At 33.2% G+C, this 21,223-nt stretch overlaps 1 protein-coding gene across 1 annotated transcript in view; it reads right to left on the bottom strand.

Moving 5' to 3' along the window:
* Positions 1 to 5,231: 5,231 nt before the first annotated feature.
* The window catches only part of LOC106663840, a 128,381-nt gene continuing 112,389 nt past the window's right edge, over positions 5,232 to 21,223 (bottom strand). Inside the window, exon 5 of the mRNA XM_014388995.2 lies at positions 5,232 to 6,314. Coding sequence (XP_014244481.1) covers positions 5,769 to 6,314 — 546 coding nt within the window. The 3' untranslated portion in view covers positions 5,232 to 5,768. The remainder of the gene's footprint in view (positions 6,315 to 21,223) is intronic.

Raw genomic sequence — 21,223 nt, 5'->3', positions numbered from 1 at the left:
TCTTTTTGTCATCAACATCTTGGTCTCACAACCACTAAATAAGAAAATGACGAGTGCGTTGGAAGCGTTATTAAATCAGGTAGTTTTCCTCAAATTTGCTGCCTTCTGAGACTAAAATTAGAAACTCTGGATTACTTTATACACTTTCCGATTTACACAATTTTCCACTCTTTTTGTAGTTCTGGCTGAAATAAAACACAAAAAATTAGCCCAAACATTTTGCCACCGTCATCTTCTTATTGAAAAATTAACGGGAATTTCAACGGTGCTATTAGATTTTCAGAGAAATGTTTAGATTAAAAGATATCACGATTTTCCGACGCCAGGACGTGATATCTTTCAAAATCGATAAAAAGCGAAATTACTCTGAAATGGTTGAGAATCGGACCATGGACAATATGAACTTTTTTGTTCATTTTAGGGTGAAGAATCTACTGGAGAAGTTTGTAGCACGAGTAGCAATTCACCCTGTATATGTGATATGATTTTTTTTAGTTTGGCTTCTCTAACAAAGGCGACATCAGACGTCTGGAAAGGATTCTGGACCGAGCTTTTAAATTTATTTCATCCATATTTTAAATTTAGATCATTGTATGATTACTATTTTTCCTTTAGCACAAATTTCAAGTTTGACTCTCTCCAGCTTCGAAGGACAATTAGCTTCTTATCCTTCGGTTGGAAGGTGATCATCCCTGATAAATGGACCACTTTTCAATATGGATTTTCACCGGACTTCCTACAGGGTTGACAAATGTTTGGCTTATGACCTTATTGACTGACGTTTTTCTCCATGGCTTCAGCTCGATCATGAGGAAATGCAAATCGGTGTTTTTCTCCTAGATGCATGCCTTATTTTAACTTTTTTTATAATTATTTATATTTATATAGGGTGATATATTCGTACGACAAAGTTCGTCAGGTGCTTCTACACCTCAAACGCAACAAAAAATTTAGTATGGACCATGGTCCGATTCTCAATCCTTCCGAAGATATTCAACATTTTACGCTTTTTTCATCTATCGTTTTCGTCATAAATCAACCATTAGCTCCTAAACTATTCATTTTTAGGGAAACGAAAAAAAGCTTGGAGAAAAGCGTTAAATTTTGTTTTAACTTTAAATTTTGTACGAAAACGAACACTAAATGTTAAAAAAACTGTTAATTTTAAAATTTGTAAAAGAAAAAGTAAATTCGAAATCTCGTTGGAAAAATTCACGGTAGATCTTGGCAAATTTTATAACATCTAAGTCATTTAATAAGATGTGATATACCGTTTTTTTAAATTACATTGAACCAAAATGTAGAAATGTTATGCCAAAAGTGAAAAAAGTGGTGAATATGTGAAATGGGGGAGTGAGGTTAATCTAGTAATTCAACTTGTTATCCTGGGTAAAATTGATTTCCATTAACCTAACAAAAAAGCCCCAAAAGAAGTCTAAATATAAAGTAAAAATTAAACAAAACATAAAACAGAGACAACAAACATAGTGACTGACAAAATTATGTTGAATTTTTGTGTGCTCTTTACATTTTACAACAGTATAGTCGTTGTAACACCCATCTCTGACCTAATTAAAAAAAATAAAATAAAAAAAACACGAAAAAAATCAACGCAATTTGGTTGGTCACTATGTTTACTGTTTTTGTTTTATGTAGTTTCCTTTTTATGTTGAAATTTTCTTTTTTGTGCTTTTTTATTAGTTTTGTTGTCTGTGTTTAGAGCTGATATTTTGTCCAATTTTCTTCTTTGGTTGTTCGGTATGTTTATTGTGTCTTTTTTATGTTGTTTCCTTTTTACGTTGAAATTTTCTTTTTGTGATTTTTTATTAGTTTTGTTGTCTGTGTTTAGAGTAGATATTTTATCCAATTTTCTCCTTTGGTTGTTCGCTATATTTATTGTGTCTTTTTTATTTGTTTAATTTCATTTTCTTTCTTTTATTCTCTTTTAATTGACTTAAAGTTGTGAAATAATTTTAGGCCAGGGCAAAATGTTGAATTCTAGATTAACCCCAGAGCTCTTTTTCACACAGTCACCACTTTTTTCCCATTTAGCATAAAATTTCTGAATTTTGGGTTCCATGTAATTAAAGAAAAGGAGTTTATATGATCTCTGCTGTTGCGAACCCTCCTAAAAAAATAAAATAAAATAAAAAAAGAAAAGGGGGGCCAGATATCTTATTAAACAAGAAGTTGTTATGAAATTTGCCAAGTTCTAATGTGAATTTTTCCAACGAGGTTGCAAATTTAGTTTTTCTTTTTCCAATTTTAAATTTAGCAATTTTTGAAAGATTTAAGGGATCGTTTTCTTTCAAAAACTGGTCACTATGTTTACTGTTTCTGTTTTATGTTGTTTCCTTTTTACGTCGAATTTTTCTTTGTTTTGTGCTTTTTTATTTGTTTTTTGTTTGTGTTTAGTACAGATATTTTGTCCAATTTTTCCTTTGGTTGTTCGCTATATTTATTGTGTCTTTTTTATGTGTTTCATTTCATTTTCTTTCTTTTATTGTCTTTCAATTGAGTTAATGTTGGGAAATAAATTTTGGCCAGGACAAAAAGTTGAATTCTAGATTAACCCCATTGCTCTTTTTCACACCACTTTTTTTTCCGATTTAGCATAAAATTTGTGAACTTTGGGTTCCATGAATTAAAGCAAAGGGTTTTCACCAGACAGCTTATTAAACAAGAAGTTGTTATGAAATTTGTCAAGTTCTAATGTTAAGTCTCTCGAACTTACTATTAATACTGTCATTACGTTAATTTTTTTAAATTATTTATTTTAGTGTAAAAGTTTTTTAAAGATTAAAAACATTTTACAGTAGCAAACAGGAAATACTGTTATGTTCATGAAAGAACTATTACTTGAATGGATTTATTCTGTTTAAAACCATTCGGATTACAGCTATTCTAATTGTCTACCTTACCCAAGATTCACATTCATCCCAAGGCGAATTTGTAATATTTACTGGAGTGAATTCATTATAAATAACAGCAAATAGTATTTTTATTTTATTTCTTACAGCTCAAACGGTGCATAGGTGACCAGCAGTCAAAAGCATAAATTTAGGGTGATTAGCTACTCATACGAAAAATATGATGAATCATGATTGAATATAAAAAATATATTTTGCATTGTATAAATTCTCTTTTCCATATCCTAAATGTATTAGCTAATTGTAAACAATGTTTGTAAATTCCAGGCCCTGAAGATGATCGCAATAAAGATCGAAACGTTGGCACGATAAAGAAAATGTTTTTCTGAAACCTACATCACACCAGACCGCATCTCACGATTTCTGAATAATCATACGACAAAGTTCGACAAGTGCTTTTACACCTTAAATTCAACAAAAAAAAGGTCCTTTTCGCAGATGTTAAATTTTTTTCAACTATCTATTTTCAGCTATCGGTTTTCGTCATAAATCTACTCATAGCTCCGAAACTATTCGTTTTTGGGGATATACAGGAAAAACATGGGAAAGAACGTCAAATATACTTTATTGAAGGCACCCTTATAGAGCTTTAAGCTTAGTTATAGAAAGAAAACGATCCCTTAAATCTTTCAAAAACTGCTAAATTTAAAATTGGTAAAGAATAACTAAATTTGCAACCTCTTTAGAAAAATTCACATTAGAACTTGGCAAATTTCATAACAACTTCTGGTTTAGTAAGCTCCCCTTTTCTTTAATTACATTACCCAAAATTCAGAAATTTTAAGCTAAATGGGAAAAAAGTGGTGACTGTGTGAAAAATTATTTTGTGTGTGAAAAATGTTAATCTAGAATTATTTTTTGCCCTGGCCTAAAATTATTTCCCAACTTTAAGTCAATTAAAAGACAATAAAAGAAAGAAAATAAAATGAAACAAATAAAAAAGGCACGAGAAAAAAATTGGACAAAATAAACACAGACAACAAAACTAATAAAAAAACACAAAAAAGAAAATTTCAAAGTAAAAAGGAAGCAACATAAAAAACGAGTCAGTAAACATAGCAAACAACCAAAGGAGAAAATTGGACAAAATATCTGCACTAAACACAGACAACAAAACTATTGGGTTGTCCGGAAAATAATGCAGGATTTTGGTATTAAACAAAAAAAAAAGAAACTAGTTACTTTAAAGCAATGTTCTTTAATCAAAATAATTTCCCATACTCTCAATACATTTCTCCCAACGTGTTGGTAANAATGAGTAATCCTGTAAACGTAAACAGAATATTTTATATAGATTTTTTTTAATGAAAACTTAAAATCCTGCATTATTTTCCGGACAACCCAATAATAAAAAAGCACAAAAAAGAAAATTTCAACGTGAAAACAAAACAACATAAAAAAACACAATAAACATTGTGTTCAACCAAATTGCGATGATATATTTTATTTTTTCGTGCTTTTTTATTAGAATGTATATATACTGTTGTTTTTTACCGCTATCATTATATTTACTTTTAACATTGTGACGAGCAAGTTATCCATTGTTATCTGAGAATTATTGTGTTACTTATTATTTATCAATTATAAACATTATTATTCCTTGTTGAGCTTTGATGAAGACCTCAGTAAAGATTGAAAGCTTGGCATAAGTTACAAAACTTACTTGTTTTTTGATATCCTGACGGTCGATTCATCTTTCCTTCATTAATCTATCTAATAATAAATCTTTTACTTAATTAAAGAGTTTATTTTTGTTCGTTTGGATAAAAAAAGAAATAATAAAAACTGAGCGTTTATTTATTTAAATAATGTCTTAAAAATTCATTTAATATTTACAATTAAATTAAAATAAATTATGTAAATAATTTAAGTTTTATTTTACAAAATAATATACTCGTAGTTTTTACACAAATAAATAAGTCAGACTAGATATATTTCTAATACAAGTCCACTTGTATTTAATATATCTCATACATAGTTTCTCTGCCATTGTAATTCATCACATTTCATCATTTGATAGGCGGCCACAGCCATGAGCGCGTCCCAGGATTATGATTGAACCACGTTAACTTCCGTTGTTGACTTAGAAAGTTAACCAATGAAGGAAAATTTGACATTTTAAAAAACACCAAAACTACACGATTGTCAAAATCGGAATGTACATTTTATAAATATGAGGATTATATTATATACAGATAATTTGAAAGGGTTTAAAAACATTAACAATATAGATAAAATTAGTTATATGTACAGGGAAAAAATTTTGGATAAAACCAACAAAAAATTTTACGATTGAACACAATTACCAAATTTTTTCAAAGTCAATAATAAATTATATTTTTCGATCATTTGTATTTTTCTGAAATGAAGCAAACTTCTGGGCTTTTTTCTATAGGAAGTTAATAAAATTTGAGTGTAGTGCAATTGACATTTTGAAGGAACTTCCTCCACTTTGATGTGTGGCCGTAGTTCTAATTGAAAAAGTGACTAGTGCATGTTAATTTTGAATAAAATTTGTTCAATATGCCGCTTAAAGTAGGCGTTTCTCATTTAGTTTATGATAAAATTATTTTATTTTTGATGTACATGGTTGTTTTAGTTGTTGAGTTTTTCTCAATAGGCAGGAACGATGCAGAAAGTGCTTTGGCGTGTGATTTAGAATAAGTAATATTTTCCTGACTCATTTTTTTCATTTATACAGTTTTAGAAATACGATTATTATTTCATTTTTGACATTATACACGCGTTTTTTTAATTATATCAAAAATTTTAAAAGAGGGTGTAGAATATTTCTACAAATGGGGTTTGATTGCGATTTCTTCTCTACATCTCTTCGTTTCAGGGATAAAAGTTTTGCAAGGCGTCTTCGTAAAGGGCGTTGTAGGTGTTCCTCAGGAGGAAGATGTCCGAAGGCCTTCCGTTGTAGAGGTAAGGCCCTTTGTTGAGGTTGACGACGGGAGAGTCCTGAGGAAAGGTGTACACCCCGGTCGGTTTTCCGTTGGAGATGAATTCCAGCGGCAGGTTGATGAACTGGGAAGGCGGTCTCGGCTGGACGACCGGCGGAGGCCTGAGGGTCGGAGGACGGCTCACGTACCCCAGACCTGGAACGAGCATGTACGGACTGGGTGGAAGGCGGATGTAATAGACGGGAGAATCGGGCTTGGGTCTGCCGGGTCGAGCTCTGCTCGAGAGTTCGTTCCCATCGGCGTATGAGGCCAGCTGGTCCGAGTAGTCGCTGTACTCGTCGGCGACGCCGTCCAACACGACTGGAGGTCCGTCCAGGTAAGAGTCGGTGAAGTAGGAGAGAGACTTAGCTTGACGACCTCCTGATTCCTCTGCGCTGTTTACTCCTGACAGAAAGACGAGAGCGACGATCAACCTCATCTGAAACAACCGATATGTATGGTAAAATCCGATCAGGCGTGTAAACAAAACCTTAAATCTAATTGCATTAACATAAAATTATGTTCCAAAGGGGTCAGTGGCCACAACGGTTTAGTCGTTGACACGGAGCTCATAACAAAGTAAAAGTCCCGGGTTCGAATGCAGCACCCTTGCATTCCAGCCCCCCATTCAACCCGTTTGAACATACACTACTTAAAGAACAGATATCAGGAAATTTATCAGGATTAATTATCAGGAAAAACAATACAATCAAAACATTTCTTAGTTTATATGTTTTTTCTCTTTTCTACGTAATTACCCTTGTTGAATGGGACATAGAAGGCAAAAATAAGAAAACAAACTTAAAGACTATCTAATAATCTTAATAAATTTAGGTTAAAAATCTCATAATAAAAAGAACAATATCATAATAAAACATCTTAAATAGCATTGGCAAGTCTATCCCGCATTTTTCCTCCCTTTTAATAGGCTACAAAAGACACACATAAGAAAAATATTATAAACTATCTAATAAACTTAACATATTTAATAAAAACTACAATAAAAAATTGACAAAAATATAAGAAACCATCACAAGTAACTTGACAAGGTTTAATCTCTTTTTCACGTAATTATCTCCATTGAATGAGCCATAGAAGACGCACATTTTAAAAGAAGCTTAAAAACCATCTAAGTCACTTAATAAATTAGATACAAAAACCGCACTGAAGAACACAATAGCATAAGAAATTTTCTTAAGTGACTGGCAAGATTAGCCAATGTTTTGTTCTATTTTTAAAGTTATTACCTAGAATTGGATGAGCCATACAAGACATACACAAGAAAAAAGCTTATAAACTATCTAATACAGTTGTTAAATTAGTTCAAAACCGCACCCAAAAGGAAAATATCATAAGAAAAAAATCTTATGTAACACTGACAAGACTGGCCAACTTGTTGAACCTTTCAGCGTAATTATTTACCATTTGAGTGAGGCTTACAAGACATGCGGAAGAAAAGTAACTTAAAAACTATCACCAAAAAGATCAATATTGTTAGAAAATATCTAATGTACATTGACAAGACAAACACAATTTTTTCTCTTCTTTCAAGTAATTACCTCCCTTTGAATGAGTCATACAAGGCATCCTAAGAAAAGTACCTTAAAAACTATCTAACACACTGAATAAATTAGATAATAAACCTCACTAAAAGATCAGTATTGTTAGAAAAAATCTAAGGCACATTGACAAGACAAATACAATTTTTTTCTCTCCTTTTAAGTAATTACCTCACTTTGGATGAACCATACAAGACATGCGTAAGAAAACTAACTTAACAACTAATGCGATGAATAAATTAGATAATAAATCTCACTAAAATGATAACTATTGTAAGAAAAAATCTAAGACACATTGACAAGACAAACACAATTTTTCTCTCTTTTTAAGTAATTACCTCCCTTTGAATGAGCCATACAAAGTACGCGTAAGAAAAGTACCTTAAAAACTATCTAATAGACGTAATAAATTAGATAATGAACCTCACTAAAAGATCAGTATTGTTAGAAGAAATCTAAGGCACATTGACAAGACAAACACAATTTTTTCTCTCTTTTTAAGTAATTACCTCCCTTTGAATGAGGCATACAAGACATGCGAAAGACAAGTAACTTAAAAACCACCTAATACACTGAATAAATTAGATAATAAACCAAAGATCAGTATTGTTAGAAAAAATCTAACGCAGATTGACAAGACAAACACAATTTTTTCTCTCCTTTTAAGTAATTACCTCACTTTGAATGAACCATACAAGACATGCGTAAGAAAAGTACTTAACAACTAATACAATGAATAAATTAGATAATAAATCTCACTAAAATGATCAGTATTGAAAGAAAAAATCAAGACACATTGACAAGTCAAACTCAATTTTTTTTCTCTTTTTAAGTAATTACCTCCCTTTGAATGAGCCATACAAAGTATGCGTAAGAAAAGTAACTTAAAAAACTATCTAATACACTGAATAAATTAGATAATAAACCTCACTAAAAAGTACATTATTATAGGACAAAATCTAAGGCAAATTGCCTAGACAAGCACACGTTTTCTCTTTTTTTAAGTAATTGCCTCCCTTTGAAAAGGTCATGCAAGACACACATACGAAAATAAGTTTAAAATATAAATTTAATTCTGTTAATAAATTAGGTCAAAAGAATAGTATTATAGTAAAAAAATTGGGCAACATTGACGAGGCCAGCCGACATTTCTTCATATTTTACGTAATTACTCCCCTTTGAATAGGGCATACGAGACGCACTAAAAAAATAATACCGTGGGAAAACATCTTAGGTAAAATAATAACAAATTTAAGCTAATTTATTAAGTGTATGGATAGTTTTTAATTTTTTTTTCGAACTAGTCTAGCCCTTCTTTTATTTACTCAATAAGATAAAGCGATTTAACTGCTTGTATGAAAAAATCATAAAAAGTAGTAGGTCATTGTAGATAGTTTTTCGCGATTATTGTAGGTAATTGAAAGGTAAACAATTTCTTATTGTAATAAGGAACGTTTTTGTGCTATTTGTGAAACATGTACAGCACCCTTTATTCGGTTATTGTTTATTTTCTAGCTCGTTAAGAGGTCAATAAATTATGCTGACATTATCTCAAGCCTCGTCCCAACACCCTTGTCTTCTGGCATGAGATGAGGGCGACGAAGCACCCTTCGAGTTGGACGGTGTGATGAATAATGTTGGATATTTAAATACATGCCAAAACAAAGGCTCGGAAAGGAAAAAATGTCCCGATTCGATACGGTGTACGTGTCGCGACGGAGGATAATGGTCGAGTGGTGCAAACATACCACGACGACTGACTCGGTTCATTTCCATTTAGAATTGCCGCTGCGCTGGTACATTAAGTCCATTGTTGAGAACGCGCCGCGGGACCGCAAAAATATCGTGATGATGGAGTTCGCCTCGACCCGATACTGTTCCAGTCGTTTAAGCAAATCGATCGACTGTATATTTTTTGTTTTTTTAGTTAAAAATACAACGGAATTTACAAGTTTTCGGTCAGATGTTAATAGAAATGGTTTAACTTATTAGTTAAAAAAAGGCTTACAGATTAGAAGATTTGCCTGAGGAAAATACGCCCTCTCAAAGATTTCACTCTCACGACTTCGACCATTCTCTGACTCATACCAGACATCTGTTGGTATCCATTGCCGAAACTAATAATCATTGTAATTCTTTTGTTTCTCATTTGTTCTACGTGTTGAACCTGAGTAGGTTCCTGGGTCGCAACGCAACTTTTCCCGGGTCCAGTGGGTGATTTTATGCCACGAGGAGAGAGATACTTCCAAAGAGAGAAAGAACCGGTTAAAATTTATAAAATATGTCAAGGTTAGAAGTGCAATGCTAAAATAAACCGTGTAAACCGAAAAACAGGTTATGTTAGGGATTTAAAAAAAACCTAGTAATCCATTATTTAAATATGGTTCAAAACTATAGGCCTATCTCATTAAATGTCACTTTATCCATATCAAAAATGCTAGAAAAAAAAACAATTAAAAATAGATTACTTCTTTATTGAAAGTAGAATAATTTCACCAAAACATTATGGTTTTCTTCCGGGCGGTTCCACTGAGCAGGCTTTGATGTTAGTAATTTGATTTCACAAGAAATTGATAAAGTTAATTACGTTATCGGATCTTAAAAAAGCTTTCGACTCTGTTGATCATAAGTTGATGCTAAAAAACATGAGTGTAGTGGTATCTCTAATATTCTCCTTAAAATCCTTGAATCCAATTTATCGGACAGAAATGTAGTCACAAAGGTTGGAGCAGTTTATAGTTCTTCATTACAAGTTGAACGGGAGTATTGCAAGGTACATTCTTAGGCCCGATTTTGTTTCTTTTATATATTAATGATTTTCTAAAAATTAAATTCTCTGGAAAATATTGTAGGTACGGTATTATAGGACAAAATCTAAGGCACATTGATAAGACAAACCCACTTTTTTCTCTCATTTTAAGTAATTACCTCCCTTTGAAAGAGCCATACAAGACATAGTAAAAAAAGCAACTTAAAAATGATCTAATACACTAAACAAATTAGATTAAAAAACTTAAAAAAAAACATAAAAAAGAATAATATTATACGACAAAATCTAAGGCACATTGATAAGACAAACCCACTGTTTTCTCTTATTTTTAAATAATTACCTCCCTTTGAATGGGCCATACAAGGTATGCGTAGGAAAAGTAACATACAAACTATCTAATACACTGCATAAATTAGATTAAAAAACTAAGAAAGAACATTATTATAGCACACAATCTAAGGCACATTGACAAGACCAACACATTTTTTTCTTATTTTAAGTATTTACCTCCCTTTGAATGAGCCATACAAGATATGAGTAAGAAAAGTAACTTAAAAATGATCTGATATACTAAACAAATTAAATTAAAAAATTTAAAAAAAAAACATAAAAAGAATAATATTATAGGACAAAATCTAAGGCACATTGATAAGACAAACCCACTTTTTTCTCTTCTTTTTAAGTAATTACCTCCCTTTGAATGGGCCATACAAGGCATGCGTAGGAAAAGTAACATACAAACTATCTAATACACTGCATAAATTAGATTAAAAAACTAAGAAAGAACAGAATTATAGGACACAATCTAAGGCACATTGACAAGACCAACACGTTTTTTTCTCTCATTTTAAGTAATTACCTAGCTTTGAATAAGCCATGCAAGGGAAGCGTAAGAAAAGTAACTTAACAACTATCTAATACACGTTGAACGGGAGTACCAAGGTACAGTCTTAGGCCCAATTTTGTTTTTTTATGTATTAATCACTTTTTGAAAATTAAATTTTCTGGAAAATATTTAGTTACGATCCGTGTATCATTTTCTCAGGTGATAATTTAATAATGATATGAAAATTATTAATTTTTGGTTAAAATCAAACTTTCTACTTTTAAACACAAAACAATGCAATGTATTACACTTTTCATTAAAAAAGAAAATAAATATTCATAATTTAAAATTTGTTTTTCATACTTGTAATGATAATGATGAGTGTTCATGCTTGCCTATCCTTTTTGCTTGCAGTGTTAGATATCTTGGTGTGACATTGCGCTCGAATTTGAGATTTAATTTACACATTGATTCTTTGGTTTTCCGTTTGAGGAAGCTCTTTTATAAATTTAGAATTTTACCCACTTTATGAAAATTAATCTTTTAAGGGCAATATATTTTTCTCTTACACAATCCATAATTACTAATAAATGCTACACTAAGACTTTGGATGTAACTATAAACTCACTTCTTCAAATCATTTTACATAAACCATGTAGATATAATACGAAAAACTTATACTTGGAATTTAAAGTAATGAATCTATATAAAATCTTTCTTAAATGTTCATGTTTGCATGTATATATAAAAATAATCTTGTAACTAGTTAAATTAGTGAATATAACACAAGACATAATTCATTGGCTAAAAAAATTTTTCCAACACTACAAAGAAGGCAAAAAATCTATAATTTCAAAAATTTTAAATTGTAGTTTATTCTGTTTATTTCTCTGAGGATCTCCAAAACCTCCTGCTGTCTAGTACAAGATTTGCTTTTTACCAAAATATTATTTTTTGTTGTAAATTTATATGTAATGTACATTAATTATTTGGAGATCGTGAGATGCGGTCTGGTGTGACGTAGGTTTTAGAAAAACATTTCCTTTATCGTGCCAACGTTTCGATCTTTATTGAGATCATCATCAGGGCTCAAAGTGTTTGTTTTCCGGGTAGATGTGTCATTGAGAGTCGTGTTGAGAGTGCAGTAATGTACATTCTTTCAAATAATGATTTATTGTTATTATTATTAATTTTTATGGGGATTTGAACAGCTAAGTTCATTTCACGTCCTAACATTAAAACCTTCTATCTTAGGTGAGTGATATCCCTTCTGAGATATGAAGTTCTGACTTTAAATTTAAATTATAAAATTTATTCCTGTTCTTTAATAAAAAATGTAGATTTTTTCCCATAATTTAAAGATTTCCCATAGGCTTGAATAGTCAATAATAATAATAATGGAGTAAGGGAGCGTCGGTGGCCGCAACGGTTTAGGCGTTGACATGGCGCTCATCACTGTAAGGTAAAGGTCCTGGGTTCGAATCCCGACATACTTACACATGGGCTTTTTTCGGCAGAGGGATTGTGATCCATGACTGTACTATGCTTTGCTACTAATCATTGTTATGTAACGATGAACTAGATTATCGACCTGCTGGATACAAGAAGTCTTTTCAGAGGATCTTCGGAAGAGGTCAAAACAGAGAAAACTTCCTTACGGTTTTCGCCGAGATTTCGACAGTTTTATACTGTCATCTTCAGGGCCTGTTTTATTATCATATAAACAAACAATTAAAACATGAAAAAACAATAATTACAACAATAATTGGATATCTTACTTTAAAACCTAATAGGAAATTAAACAACATGGTGTTTTGGGCACAGAAGTACATTATGTTTTTTTCGGCTCAGCATCTAAATATTGATTTAAATAGAATACATTAACAATTAAAAATTATAGCTAAAATTACAGTAAAAATAAAGTTAAAAAACGTGGTCGAGAAAAGAGGTGTCTGTGCCCAAAACACCATGTTGTTTAATTTCCTATTAGGTTTTAAAGTAAGATATCCAATTATTGTTGTAATTATTGTTTTTTCATGTTTTAATTGTTTGTTTATATGATAATAAAACAGGCCCTGAAGATGACAGTATAAAACTGTCGAAATCTCGGCGAAAACCGTAAGGAAGTTTTCTCTGTTTTGACCTCTTCCGAAGATCCTCTGAAAAGACTTCTTGAATCATTGTTATATTCGTACAAATAAAAAGCATATATAAATTAATTAAAATTTTTTTTTTCAAAAACACCGGCACTCTGAGGGTTTACATGATCTCTGCTGTTGCGAACCTTCGTTAAAAAAAAAAATAAAAAATAAAAAAATAAAAAATAAAAATAAAAAATAAATAAATAATAATAATAATGGAGTCAGACTATCCATACAAATATGATAAATTATTATTATTTTGTTCCTTAATCCTTAACATTGTATTTCGCACTACAAAAACAAACATAGTGATTTCTGAGTGACCAAATTGGCTGCCAAATTAACAAATTTCAATTCAAGAAATTTAAAAAAATGCTTTACACTATAAAATAGCACATTTAATTGAAAGATCTTAATCGAATAACTGAAAAAGGTCCGATCTTTAAACCTTATGTGACATGGGCTTATGTCCAAGTTTGATCAAACCAGTATCAACGGTTCAACGACTCCTTGAACAGGTAGATTTTTTCCTCGTGATTCACTTCATGAAAAATAATACAGTGTTTAGTTGCAAAAATAGAAAAAATTCATCGATAGTTGTTCACTTATCGGCTTTAAGTCTCGTTTAAGGAGAAAAAGAGATAATTTAGACTCACACATCATTCACATTTGATAGTACTTTGACCATCTGCGAGCATCCGTGGACTCGCTGTGAACTTCAGTTATGTTATTTTGTCTAGTCTTGTTCTTTTTATTTCTTTTTTTATACATTGTTATACGGCTTGGGAATAACCTTCTAAATATTAAAGGCATCAAAACAATTAACATTGCCAAAATATTTTTGGCCAGTATAAAATTATGCCCGTCTTAATTATGAACTCAAAATCATAGACTAACACAATTGCTTATCTTAAAAATGCTTTCATATAAAAATTTAACTAACAATTTCAGCCCTGCATCTTTGGAGAAGTTTGATTTTCACAGATTTTCAAGAACCTAACAACATGACTGTTGATTTGTCAGACCAATTTTAGCATTATGCCGGATTCAGTGGTTGTTCTGCACGTATTTTGCCTAATCATAACATTCTGAACATTGTTAAAACATTTTTGGCCACCGTAAAATCAAGCCAATCACAATTATGAACTCAAAACTTTAAACAGAGCTGTTTATCCTTAAAAATCCTTCCACGAAAACCATCAACTAATAGAAATGATAAATGATGGAGTGAGTGTGGTGTTCAATACTTTTTAAAAGTTCCTACTCACAGTAAGTTGTTTTGCAACGATCCGGATTTCGAGCCTTTTAGCTCATCATCAGGTTGAAGGACTTCTACAACCACGTTTCTCGACATGAATTGCCAAAGTGAACCGCTGATACCTCCGCCAACGCGACGTTCCAATTATCAGCTGATTTTTTTAATGACGCTCAATTTGAACGTGCGAAACGCGGAAATTATAACACAAATAAATATTAGAATGGTTGTTTGAACTTTTTAGACCTAAAACTGTCCATAATAAACAACCTAATAGAAATAGACGTATATAGAAAACCCACAACTACAGACACTATGATACCAGCGGATTCTTCCCACCCATGGTCCCAAAAGGCTGCTGGTTTCATTTGGCTCATAGACCGGATGTTAAAACTTCCGCTAACACCTGATAACTATAAAAAAGAATTAAAAACTATTAAAACCTTAGCAAAAAACAACGGGTATCAAGAAATATTTATTGATAGGTTGCTAGTTAAAAGAATAAAAAAATTAACTTTAAACGAATCAACAATAGGACTCAGCCACCCCACCACAAATGAATCATTAGGTTTCCGTTGTTTGCCATACATTGGTGAATTATCGGAAAAAGTTAGTAAAATTTTTAAACAAGAAGGTTTTAGAATAGCTTTTAGAAGTACGGGTTCACTTAAAAACATCCTCTCAAAACCTAAAGACAAAGTAGACAACTTGGCAAAAAGCGGGGTTTACCAACTCAATTGTAATGATTGTGATATTAAATATATAGGACAAAGCGGTAGAGAAATAAAAACAAGAGTAAAAGAACACTTGCCTAAATCGAGCAAATTTTCGGAATTTAAGGACCATCTAAAAGAAACAAAACATAATTTCAATTCAAATTTAAATACAAGAGTGTTACATAGTTTCAACAAAGGGAAAGAACTAGATTGGTTTGAGAAATTTGAAATTAAAAAATGTAAAATTGAACATGGTGATAAATGCATTAATAATATAACAGATTTTGATCTACCTCCCATTTTAAATATGTACATAAATAATATCAAACATCCAAATAATTAATCTAATTATTTTAATTGTTATTATTTTTATAGTAATTTATAGTAATATTAAGTATTTATTATTCTAATATTTATTTGTGTTATAATTTCCGCGTTTCGCACGTTCAAATTGAGCGTCATTAAAAAAATCAGCTGGTAATTGGAACGTCGCGTTGGAGGAGGTATCAGCGGTTCACTTTGGCAATTCATGTCGAGAGACGTGGTTACAGAAGTCCTTCAACCTGATGATGAGCTAAAAGGCTCGAAATCCGGTCGTTTCAAAACAACTTACTGTGAGTAGGAACTATCCTTTTAAAAAGTATTGAACATCAACTAAAGATTTCAACCTTGCACGTTTACAAAAGTTTGATTTTTACAAATTTTCATTGACTGTTGAACGAACAGCATAACAGTTAACTGCCAGACCCAAGTCAGCATAGATCATATTCAATGGTTGTACAAATGCGTTATTTCGTCCGGTCATGTACGTTTTATACAATGTAAGTAATATGAGTTGAGACCTTCTAAATATTTAGGGCATCAGCACAATTACCGATCTCGAAATACAAAATTAAGTCCGTTTCAAATGTGAACTTAAAATCTTAGATAAACACAGTTTCGTATCCTTGAAATTCTTTCACATAAAAAATAAACGAACAATCTCAACCCTGCATATTTCCAAAAGTTCGATTCTCACAGACTTTCAAGGATTGTTGCACCAAACACTGTTGGTCTGTCAGATTTCAGCATTTCACCAGGTTCATTGATTGTCCTGTGTTTTGTTTATTTTCGTTTTGTCTTTTTGCACAATGTGATAAGGCTTTGAGAGAATACTGAATGCTAAGTGCATCACCACAACGAACGTTCTCAAAACATTTTTGCCCCGTCCATAATCAAGACTATCCCAATTATGAGCTTAAAACCATAGATTTAGTTCCTTATCCTTAGAAATAATTGCACATATAACTTGAACAAACAACTCCAACTCTAGATATTTGTAAAATCTCGATTCACACAGATTTCCTTCGACTGTTGAACCTAACAACTCGACTATTGGTTTCTCAGACCCATGTCAGCATTACATCTTCAGTGGTCAGTCAGAGTTATTTGGTCAAGTCGTGTCAACGTCATCAATGATAAAGCGTGGTAGATGTCTGCATATACAAGCAGACTTCAACATAATTATTAATTTTATCTCTCTGATTTCTTTTCATATTCTTTTACCCGCCATTCCTAAGTACCCTATACGGGTGGACATCGGCCACTAAGCTAAGCCTATTAGAGCTTTTTTGAAGGATGAAAAACCTTGCAGTCAAAGTGCATATTCGCAATGAACTGCCATTTTGAAACGGTGTAGCTACATGAAGTTACCCGTCCCGTCAGAATTTCATTAATCCAAAATTGAAATTTCTGTCTTAACACTTCTAACAATATGGCCTTTGATGTTTTAAACTCATGTGTCTTCTTTGCTGTTGTCCCATCTAATCTGACATGGTTTGTCGAATGCCTGGAGTTTTTTTGGTATATTCCTCAATCACCCACCCTGGGAGTCATGGCCCACTCTATGTGGAACCACGGCGACGACGGGTGGTATAANGAGGTGCGTCAGCTCTCATCTTGAGAATCAAAACGTCCGATAAGGCCAAATAGGCTAGGTGCGGACGTTAAAGATCCTCTTGTCTTGTTGACGATGAATAAATCGGGAACGCATGTATTCCTCAATCAGGCTGTTTTTTTGTCTTTAAGCCGGCGGACATCTTGCTGTATTTTGGAGGTCGATGTCATCCCTCTATATGGCATAATCTACCGAACTTTATCAATAATAAACAGAAAAATCCATCTAGTTTTGAAAATTAAACTCATCGAGTAGGATATCGAAGGATTTCTAACTTCCATACTGTGAGGGGCTTATCTGCCATAGACTAAGTATCGATCCTACTTTTTTCTATTTTATTATCTGAATACGGTTTTAGAGTAGGATTTGAGATAAACACGTAGTTTGCAGTTAAACATTGAAAACGAGCGGACAATTTAAAACATACATTTTTATGAGAGAACTATTGTTAAACAATAAACTAAAATATACTATTAATGGTATCTGTTATTTATCACGTCGACTGTTGTTAGAACAAATTGAAAAACACTCTGCCGATGATGTGCCTTTTCTATAGGACTTTATTTAAAAAAAAATCATTTAGAAACCCTTTTTCCGAGTCGATGTTAAAAATCTGCATTCAGGTTTTTACAATATGAACAAAGAACGACAAAGTAAACCATTCAAATACAAGAGAATCCACTTAGTATGATTGAATCGAGCCCGTTTTCTATTATAAATGGAATGCGTGAGTCGATTGCTCTTGTACAACTTTGGGGAGTGATATCATGATATCAATAAAGAAGTCATTGACCTGAGTATTTTTTTAATCATTGATTTCTGACTATAAACAATAAAAGCAAATATGCATCATGATGTGAATGACGTAATCTTAAGGCAATATATATCATTATTAGAAATTGTGCGTCGAGGGTTTAATATTGTTCATCATCTAGGATGTATTGGAAGTAACGACTAACGGAAGTTAATTTTTTTTTAGTATTGGGATTGTGGCCAATGTTGGGATGTGTTATATAATTTCATCAGGGCTCTAATATATTACAGGAACCAGCCACATCCTCAAATCCCTCCTCCATTCTCTCCTTTCTCCACCAACAACCAGCCCATTTACTTCTGCTCCACTGTTACAAAACTTCAACCAAAACCTTTTCTGGAAAACAAACATTTCCAAAATTTTCTTCCGGCCCTGGCTCTTTCTAGCTTTCGCACTCTTAAGCACCTTGTTTGTCTCTTCCCACATTTTTCCTCTCTTTGACTACGTTGTCAGTTATGGTGGACATTCGGAAGATCTAGATAAAACTGATGAATTGTTTGCAAGATTTATTTTCGTAAACCCCGATGTCCCGATATCTCTCCTTCAATAAGAAGTATTTCTTAGGCACCTTCTTTCACTAATCAATAAACTCTCGTCTACCTGACTATATTTTCTACCTATTTCAGTTCAAATCTTCCATCCACTCTCTTACACCCGCTGGTTTCCCAATGATCTATATCTTCCTTGTCATAAAAACTCCACATTTGAGTAGTCTATACTAGCTCGAGCCACAAATCTCTGGAAATCTCTTCCTTTGACAATCCGCAAAGCCGTTTCACTTACCTCTTTTAAATCCTTTCTATACCAGCACCTCATCTCTATCCAAATATAGTCTAACAAGACTATTAGGTCCTTTTGCTACACAAGTAAGCTTTTTTCCTTCCTTTTTTCAACTGTTTTAAAAATTTATTTGTTATCTATACATTAGCTTATACTATACAAATATGTACACATGATTAATGTATCACACAGCACAACACTAGCACCTATGCCTGCACCGGTAGAACACGCTTTGAGAAGTCAGCCATTGCTGGCAATCAAGGTGTATGGTTAGGTGGCAAGGAGGTCCCGAACCGTCGGTTGAGGCGACGTGGCGGGTTTTCAAGATGAGAAGGAGTAAAGAGGGCTCGAGCAGTATGGTTAGGATGATTCGAAAGGTTGTTGTGGAAGGTTTGGACCTGGACCGGATCAGTTCGTCGACAAAAGGAAGTTGAGGGCTTGGTGGATAGTGTGGTTAGTGACATAAAAAGGTGCTTTCACAATTTGTCTAAGGACTTTGGAAGGATGCGCTGGATATAGGATGGCTTGGCAGTACCCAACAGTTCCTCTCTATATGTTCATATTGGTCTTAATAAAGTCTTGTACAGTCTGGCTTTGTCTAAATTGTCAGGCGATTTCGGTCTTAGAAGTCTTCGTAGTAGTCCAAGTCTTGTATTAAGTTGTTACTTTTTAATTCTTGTGTGGGGATTCCACGTCAGTCTGCTGCCGAGATACAGTCCCAGGTATTTGACTCGATTGTAAACTGTTGTTGTTGATGTACAGTGTAGGGCAAGACTGCTTTTTCAGCGTAAAAGTACATTGCATATTTCTTCGTTCACTCTAGTCCTCCGTTGTTTACACCAGTCTTCGATAAACTCAAGCTGTTTCTGGATGTTGAAGGTAGCTTGGATAGGATTCGAGTTAGAGGACAGAATTGCCGTGTCGTCCGGGTAGGTGGTGTAATACTGTCAGGATGTATTGGTAGGTCAGCAGTATAAACGATATAAAAGATGGGACCAAAGATACTCCCTTGCGGTACGCCGGCTTGTATCTGACTAGTCCTCCGAGAACTCATTGTTCGCACAATACTGGGAAATCTTTCATTGTTACTATTTTTTCTCTGAATTCTTATTATTGCTACTATAATTTCTTTTTTTTATATTTTGCATTTCTCTCTGCATTCTCTCTCTCTCTCACTCACTCTCTCTCTCTCTCTCTCTCTCTCTTTTTTTCTCTCTCACTCTGTACAGGACATGTACATATGGATCAGGGGATAAGCCTATCTGCTTAGATAGAAACCTTAGGAAGAACATAATCTGGATATTGGGTCAGGTTACCACATGGTCATCAGAAAGAAAATATGGAAAAAACTTTTTTTCTTTGTTTCCGGTGACCACATAACTGTTCGACTAGAAATAGACGTTCATTGCCGCCACTTTCTTATTAACAAATTATAATTCGTTCTGCATATGAAAAAGACAAGTTGGGTAAATAACACACAGACCAACCACTGAATATGGCCGAAATGTCTTACAGATCATGTAAGAAAACATCTCAAAAGTACTTATTCGACTTTTAACCATCTCTTTCGACTGTGTTGCAAGGTTCGAAATAAGTAAGAAATTAACCCTTTTTAAGCTTTTTAAGTAGGGATTAACCCTTAGTCGCATTTCTTTAAAACGTCAAAAACTTCGGACATGGTTTATAAACACAGTAGAGTTTTAAATACCTGACAAATTATAGGAAAGAACGATGAACGAAAATTCTGTTAGCCAGGGATTTCAATTGGTGGTTTGGCCCTTTTTTTTAACGGATCATACTTTGTCACTATAACACATCTTGGGATGTGGGTCTTCATTCACTGTTTCAACTTGAATTTGCGTCTAAAAGTTTATATATTTTGTAAATTTATCATAATCATTATTAGTTCATAGGTGAAAGGTCTCATTGTTTTGTTTGGAACAAATAGGATTCTCCCAGGTGTGGACTTTGCGGTCGATCATTCGTGTCCACGGTGCTCATCCCGATTGCATATGTAGGTCATCAAAAAGAAGAAAGAAACTGAAAAGTAATCGAGGCGGATCCGGTGCGGTCTGCCGCAGTCATCCTCATCTGACATTCGGGCCAGTCACCTCACTTCACTTATAACCTAATTTTACTCCGATTTACGCCCATTCCTGGATTTGGGAGGGCGGGCTTCAAAAGACCGCAAGTCGGAACAAAAACTCTCTTTCTCCCAGTGGTTCTCCAAATGAAAAATGAACGACCGATTACTTCGGTAATTCTCCCGGCCGTGCGTGAGCCGATAGTCCATGACAGACGTTTTGCGAAAAGTTATTAGTCAAATATGCTGCCAACGTGCAAATTATGGAAGGCGAGCTGCATCCGGACGAGAATCCACCGCGAAATAGGCACAAGTCTTGTAATGCTGGGTGGTCCTGAGTCATGAAGTGATCCGAGTACGAGTTACTTTCAATTTATTCAGACACTTTGCGCCTCCACAAACAGAAAACCAAGAAAATCACACTTAACATTCCCATACAACTCTAACAACATTCCATACAAAAGGACG

This window comes from Cimex lectularius, unplaced genomic scaffold, assembly GCF_000648675.2.
Source record: "Cimex lectularius strain Harlan isolate CLEC.00 unplaced genomic scaffold, Clec_2.1 scaffold1, whole genome shotgun sequence".
Classification (NCBI taxonomy): Eukaryota; Metazoa; Arthropoda; class Insecta; order Hemiptera; family Cimicidae; genus Cimex; species Cimex lectularius.
This window is presented reverse-complemented; position numbering and strand designations above follow the sequence as displayed.